At 51.6% G+C, this 7,448-nt stretch overlaps 1 protein-coding gene across 3 annotated transcripts; it reads left to right on the top strand.

The window, feature by feature from the left end:
• The first annotated feature begins 67 nt into the window (after positions 1 to 67).
• AIMP2 (aminoacyl tRNA synthetase complex interacting multifunctional protein 2) lies at positions 68 to 6,940 on the top strand. Of its 3 annotated transcripts, none has more exons than XM_059153988.1 (4): positions 68 to 219; positions 3,807 to 4,013; positions 5,643 to 5,874; positions 6,417 to 6,940. In XM_059153988.1, exons 1-4 carry the CDS (start codon positions 205 to 207, stop codon positions 6,803 to 6,805), a joined length of 843 nt encoding a protein of 280 aa, XP_059009971.1. In that variant the 5' UTR covers positions 68 to 204; the 3' UTR covers positions 6,806 to 6,940. The 3 variants fall into 3 exon arrangements, with proteins under 3 accessions (XP_059009971.1, XP_059009970.1, XP_059009972.1); XM_059153987.1 differs by having other exon boundaries at positions 68 to 339; XM_059153989.1 differs by lacking the exon at positions 68 to 219 and adding an exon at positions 1,012 to 1,032.
• Positions 6,941 to 7,448: the final 508 nt, after the last annotated feature.

Genomic DNA, 7,448 nt, shown 5'->3' with positions numbered 1-7,448 from the left:
ACCCCCCCTTCTTGCCGATTGGTTGTGTAAAAAGTCGAGGCTGTGACGTCCAGAGGGCGCGGGCCAATTAGACCGCACGGACTGCGCTTTCCCGAAAGGCCGCAGCGGGATCGGAAAGGCGGTGGCTGCGGGCTCTCGTGGTGTCCGACGGTTTCTGAGCGTTCGTGTCCCTCACCCGCTCCCTTCCGTTCTTCGGCTCCCAGGATGCCGATGTACCAGGTAAAGCCTTATCACGGTGGCAGCGCGTCCCTCCGTGTAGAGCTTCCCACCTGCATGTACCGGCTCCCCAACGTGCACGGCAGGACAGGCAGCCCGGCGCCGGACGCAGGCCACGTGCAGGTAGGACAGCGCGGCCCCGCCCCGCCCCCACCCGCTCTGAACGTACTTCCCCCCACCACCTGGTCCAGTGCGCAGGCGCCTAGTCTTATCCGCCCATCTCCCACCCAGTGCGCAGGCGTCGTGGCCGGGCAAGTGGGGTTGAGGACGTGGGGCACCTGGGATCCGAGCAGGCGGCAATACCCCGGCCCGACGCTTGCGTCAGCTCCGCGTGCGCGTTCTGTTTATTGAAGAGTTCTCTTGTATCTGTTTCTGTTTCCGCTTATGGCTACTAAAGCTTTTCTGTTGCCAAATTGTAGCCACAGAAAAGTGAGAAGCACGTTATTTTGAGGAATTCTAAAGCGAAGCCCATAGTCACCCAAGTTAACAGGACGTTGTCAGCGCCCCGAGTGCCCGGCCTCGGTGGTCCGTGTGTCCTGAGTCTGCGCCCCGCCGTGTTGGGCTGCATTCCGCCGAGCTGGCTCCCGGGGCCGCTGGGGACGGGTCAGCCTCCGTGAGCGGCGAGCTGTGCTGTAGACCCGGGGCGTGCACGGGAGCGGGGACTAGGGGTAGGATCGCCGGCTGCCCGGGTGGGGGGTGCGGGGCTGTGTTCACCTGGACCGGGTAAAACGCCTCCCCGAGCGGCGTGTGTGCAGGTCTGTGTGCTCCTCGGCCGTGGGCGCGGAATTCCTGGTGCTTGCACCCTCCCCAACGCTGGTAGGTGCACCGTGGGAGCCCCATGTAGTTTTTAGATCAGGTTTTCCAGACTTCTCAATCACTGGAGCGCCTTGTCGCGTTGGCTGGTCATTTTGGTGGTCTCTTTTGTAAAGTGTCTGCCCAAGCCTTTCTGGTTTTCATTGGCTGCCAATTGCACGTCTTGGGTTTACAAGCTTAGATCCGTTCCGGCTGAAGAGGCGGGAACAGGTGATTTTTGTAGTCCGTTCTCTCTTGGGGTGTTATCCGTCGATTAAGTTGGCTGCAGACCCAGGGCTACAACTCACAACTCTAGATCCCCACCTGAGCTGAGGTATTGACTGAACCACCTAGGGGCCCCCTCCTTCACTTTGTCTTGCATCTTCTGCATAGATTGGAAGGCTGGTGGTTGGGTTATTTGGCAAACAGTGACACAGTTGTTGTCTCCTGAGGGAGCTAAGACAGAAATAGCACCACCATCCACAGCCATTCAAGTGCACCGCCTCAGGGAACTGAAAACAAAATCCAGACCCAGAGTGGGAAGTGTCACATCTCATTTGATAATTTGATACCGAGTCCTTTTTTTTTTTTTTTTTTTTTTTTTGGAGTGTGCTGCTTAATTTCCTTGGCCTTTTTTTTTTTTTTTAAATAACTGTTTGTTTTTTGTTTTTTTAAGATTTTTATTTATTTATTTGACAGAGGTCACAAGTAGGCAGAGAGAGAGGGGGAAGCAGGCTCCCCGCTGAGCAGAGAGCCTGATGCGGGACTCTATCCCAGGAGCCTGGGATTATGACCTGAGCTGAAGGCAGAGGCTTTAACCAACTGAGCCACGCAGGTGCTCCTCCTTGGCCTTTCAACTGTGAGCCTCTAACTTAGACACCCAGGCCCACTTGTTTTGCAGATGATAACAATATAGACAAATAGAAATCAAGCATATCACAGGCAGATAGGAGCCACAAAGGATAAACTGTTTCTGAAATGCATATAAGAGAAATGGATAAGCACTGTATGCCCAGTCATGATCTAATCTGAGCAGGGACACAAGGGAAGGGGTACAGGTAAAGCAGATGTCGAGCATTTCCTCAGTCCTTACATCAGGACGGGTAAAACCGAGCTGTCCGGGGCTCCCAGTCCCAGGCCACGTTACAAACGCAGGATTTGTTTCATGCATCATTTACTGTGCTGACTGGGGTGGGGAATCCAGTAGGCACTTCCTTGCCCAGGTTCATCAGGGATCCTACTCCCGTTTGTAGAATTGAGCAAGCTTGTGTACACACAGTGCACAATCAGACCAGCTAAAAGGTACTGGAATGCTCGTCGAGGACTGTCACCAAGGAACAGACTACACTCTAGCAGCCCTGCCTGTCACACCCTGCACCCAGACTTATTGCCAGTCAGCACCTAATTAATTCCTTGGCATGCTGAAGTAACTCTTGATGCTTCTTTGCTCTCCCTACAGGTCAGCATCTTACATTTCTTTGCTGTTCTTAAACAAGAGCGGCAGGCTAGGGGAGGTGAGAAAGTGCAGATTAGGAGAAGAGGGAGGAGTGTCCCAGGTAAAGAGAACAGAACAAAAGCCCTGTGGCAGATGGGGGCATGGTGCGTTTTAGGGACCCAAAGGACAGCACAGCGAGTGAGAGCACAGGGGGAGCGTTTTGGAGAGGAGATGGCCAGAGGACAGGTCACACAGGCTATTTCTCAACCCTCCTTTCAGGCAAGGAGCCTATGAGGTTAATGAGGAAGAGCAGTGATGTGATCCACATTTGTTTTCATCTCTCTGGCTGCCATCTTGGGAACCGATTGGAGAGGTGACCAGTGGAAGCAGGCCAAGTGAAAGTGGTGTCTTGAACTTGGGCAGTGACAGCTGAGGCAGGCTTAGAAGCCATTGGATTCCAGGGGCTCCTGGTGGCTCAGTGGCTTAAGCTTCTGCCTTCAGCTCAGGTCATGATCTCAGGGCCCTGGGATCGAGCCCCACATCGGGCTCTCTGCTCAGCAGAGAGCCTGCTTCCCCCTCTCTCTGCCTGCCTCTCTGCCTACTTGTGATCTCTCCCTCTGTCAAATAAATAAAATCTTTAAAAAATAATAATAAAGTAAGTCTGTAGAGATCTGAGATTTTTTTTTCCTCAGCAAATGTTACTGGTTACTTTGTAGCAGTCACTATAGCAGGCCAGAAAGATGCAAAGATTCACTGAACGAAGGACATAAGCATTCCATACTTCAGAAGTTCTACATTTCAGCAGTGAAAAAGTTCTGGATGATTCTAAGGTAGAAGAGTGCCAGTACTGTGTGGAAAATGATGTGGAGAAATTGATCATCTGACCCCATGGACTTACATTCCCAAGTCAAATGACACATTTTGTTCAGTCTCCTCGTGGTCCCTTTTCCCTTCAATTGGTATAAATTGCTAAGTTACATTCTCATTGCCCCCTCAATGTTTTTCTATTTGTTAAATAAGGAAAGTATTTTGAACTGATTTGACAGTAAGAATAAAGAACAATGATTTGGGTTCATTTTCCATGCTCTGTTCTTAAATTACCTGAAATACGAGTCCTACAACTTCAAAATGGCTTTCAGTCACGTGTTTTAATGTTTTAAAGCATTTGGGATCCTTTTGGGATCCCTTGGCAGGACCTCTTGGACTATGGGAAAAACGAGATGATTCTGCTGCCTTGTTTTACTCTCTTTTCAGAGATGGGGGGGGTTGATGAATTCATGGAATTCAGTAGAAGACAACTGATCAAATTTGAACACTGCCCTGATATTAGAGGAAATGAACGTTCTGATGTTGGTTTGTTTAGGGAGGATCTGACCCTTCTCTTCAAGCTCTTGAATCCCGCCAAGATGACATTTTAAAACGTCTCTATGAACTGAAAGCTGCCGTTGATGGCCTCTCCAAGATGATTCAGACACCAGATGCAGATGTGGATGTAACCAACATAATCCAAGCTGATGAGCCCACTGCTTTCTCAACCAGCACATTGGACTTAAATTCAGTGCTCGGAAAGGTGAGTCTATCTGGAGATCTGTAGAGAACACCAGCAGCTAGGTTGTTGTTAGTGCTGGAAAACTGTGCTCATGTGATTCAAGCTTTGGTTTTCTAGTTCTCAAAGGTGGTACAAAGAGCGTGTTCTTTTTTCCTCCCCTAAATGATTGTGCCTTTGCACAGAAGAGGTTTGTGAGCTATGAGCGAAGCCAAAGCAAGTTCCAAAGCTGCTTGACTTCTCAGACCCAGTGGAGAAGAACTGGGAAGATCCCTAGGCAGGGATAGGAGTTGAGTTTCAGCTCCCCACCATTCCAGACAGTGTGTGACGTGGGCCAGAGATGGGCGTCACTCCGGTAGCCTCCAAGCCTGGACAAACAGATTTGTGTCTTCTCTGTGCTTCTCAGGTTCAGTGAATCCATCATGACTCTCAGAGCAGCCTGAATCCGAGGGTTGACCGCCCAGGCCGTCTCATGGGTCAGGTGTCTTTTGCTACATTCAGTTTGCAATCTTAGAATTAAGTTGCATCCACCACCTCTAAAGGTCAGTCTGTGGGCTTTGGCTAATTTAGGTGACAGTCTGATAGGCAAGAAAGAGTATCTTATTTCTAAGTGGTATTACTGAGAGTACGGAAGAATCCCAAGAATCCTCTGGAGTTGATGGTAGAAGTACTACTGCGTGAAGACCTAACAGGTGGAGGCGGGGTTGCAGGGTCTCCCGGGTGACCTTGACCCTCTGCACTCAGGTTCTTTGATCACCTGGTAGGTTTGCCTCCACTGAGGACCCAGAGACCCAGCCAGGCCCCCAGGGAGCCAGTCTAGTTGACAAATTAGTGATCACGCAGAGCTGTGCCAGTGTCTCAGGTGCTGGGAAGGCTTCCCCAGGCACATAGTGCTTAAGGTGAATTTTGATACCTCCAAAGGCATAGCATCGAGTTCAGAGAACTACAGAGCATTCATAAATAGGTTGACGTGATGGGCTTATTAGGTCTGTAGTGATAAGACTTAGATCCTGGCGGGCTGTGTACAGAAAGCCAAGGAATTTGAATTTGGCCTCCATGGTATTAAGGAGCTTATTATAGAGTAAATGCATAAAATAAAGTCCGCATCTAAAAAAGCAGTATGTTTTAGTCCTTTAGTTAATGCCAAGTTTTTTAGGCTTTGCTTGCTTGCTGTCACCAGTGACATTTGGAACCAGGTCCTTATTCAGGGATTCAGGGAACTCTTCATGGACTCACAGGCAAACCCATGTAGAAACCATGCTTGTTGGGTGGTCAGGTGTCAGAAAGATTTGGTAAATCCGGTGGCTGTATGTATGTTGCTGTTGTTGTTTTTTTTAATAACTTAGGAACAGTGTCATTCTTCCTGTGTTGTTTTACTAACTTCACAGCGAAGTCAGCCTTTTGTCGGGGAACCACAGCGCCGGGGCTCAGGGCTGGAGTCGGCTCACATCCCTGCTACACTTCATACTGAGCCCCGGGAGCTGGCAGATTGCCTCCCTCGGACGAGCCTCCCCAGCTGGGGGGTGAGGGTGATAGTGGGCGCTAGGACTCCGTTCAGTGACCCAGGGGAGGCCCCGAGAACGGCCCCGGGGACAACTCCAGGCGCTCCGGTGGCTGCTAACGGACTGCGCTGTGTTTGGGCTTCCCCTGCAGGATTACGGGGCACTGAAAGACATCGTGATCAACGCGAACCCGGCCTCCCCTCCCCTGTCCCTGCTGGTGCTGCACAGGCTGCTGTGCGACCACTACAGGGTCCTGTCCACCGTGCACACGCACTCCGCAGTCCAGAGCGTGCCAGAAAACCTCCTCAGGTGCTTTGGCGAGGAGGCCAAAAACCAGCCCCGGCACGAGTATCAGCTGGGTTTTACTCTGATCTGGAAGAACGGTAAGCAGAGGGGGCGGGGCGGGGCTCGTAGGCTCTGAAATGAGAGGGGCTCCCTGATTTCAGTAAGGGGCAGCGAGGGGCCAGGACCAGGACGTTCTTCAGCTACTTGCTGTCGGGTCACAGTCCTTGCAAGTCTAGGAGGTGTGTGGGCTGGTTCTGGAAAAGGAGCCTTATGAGGGCAGACAGGGACTCCTGGTTTCCAGTCCTCATCCTGCAACTAAAGTCTGAGGCACAGAGGTTGGAAAATAGATAGGTCTGCAGTCCCTTCTTGCTTGAAAATGGTCATAATCAAATACCACAAACGGTGACTTTTTTTTAACATAGAGCTTGTGTTCCATAAATACCCAGTTCAGACTTTCTTGATCAAACATGTTTTGTCTGTTCTCCAAAACGTGATCTCCAAACACGTTTTGGAGACCAGACAAAATGTGATCTTCATGAAAATTCGTTCCTTTGCCACCAGTTCCCAATCATCAGCACCTGCCCTCTCCCCATTTGTCACTGAAGCCATCACCAGACACCGTGTGCTTCTTGCCTTTCAGTGCCGAAGACTCAGATGAAGTTCAGCGTCCAAACGATGTGTCCCATCGAAGGAGAAGGGAACATTGCGCGGTTCCTGTTCTCTCTGTTTGGCCAGAAGCAGGACGCCGTAAATTTAACCCTCATAGACAGCTGGGTGGATATCGCGATCTTTCAGCTGAAAGAGGGCAGCAGTAAAGAGAAAGCCGCCGTGTTCCGCTCCATGAACTCCGCTCTCGGGAAGAGCCCCTGGCTGGTGGGGAATGAACTCACCGTGGCCGACGTGGTGCTGTGGTCGGTGCTGCAGCAGACGGGCGGCTGCGGAGGGACGGTGCCGGCCAACGTGCAGAAGTGGATGAGGGCGTGCGAAAACCTGGCGCCCTTCCACACCGCCCTCAAGCTCCTCCAGTGAGTTTCCGGAACTGTAAAAGGTTGACTGCGAGAACGGTGCTGCTGCTGCCTCAGGCCTGTCGTGGGTGAAGGAACCTGTACTAAAATCAATGTGTTCCGGCCAGTTGCCTAGAATCAATAAAGGCGTATCCTATGATTTGGTGGTTTCGCTTTATTTAAAATTCAGCCACGTCGTGGGCACATGCCAGCGTGCAGACATTTTTTTGAGATGCAAAAGTGAACGAATCCCGTTGGGGCCTCTGAGGGATGGGGGTCGGTGGGGAGTGCTGAGTAAAGGGGACGCCATGGGAGCGGTGCCGGGGCGAAAGCAGGAACACTCCTGCCAGAGCTACTTGGGGGTGATTTAGAGATTCGGGGGCAAGGGACACAAAGTTTAGCGTGATGCCGGGCGGAAGAGAGCAGGAAGGTTGGAGGAGGTACACTGCGCTGCTGAGAGCCGGGCAGTGAGCTCCTCGGGCGTCTTCCTGGTAACTGACATGCGTCAGTCACAGCCGGTGCAGGCCGGGGCGTGCGCGGTGACGGGGTAGAGACGCATACCCAGATCTGCGCGGAAGGACGTTTCTAGAGGACGACCTGGTGGTGAGCAGCGTTCAAAGGGGAAAGAGTTGAGGACGGTACCTAAATCTCGGAGACCGGACGGTGAT

This window comes from Mustela lutreola, chromosome 17, assembly GCF_030435805.1.
Source record: "Mustela lutreola isolate mMusLut2 chromosome 17, mMusLut2.pri, whole genome shotgun sequence".
In the NCBI taxonomy this organism is placed as follows: Eukaryota; Metazoa; Chordata; class Mammalia; order Carnivora; family Mustelidae; genus Mustela; species Mustela lutreola.
This window is presented reverse-complemented; position numbering and strand designations above follow the sequence as displayed.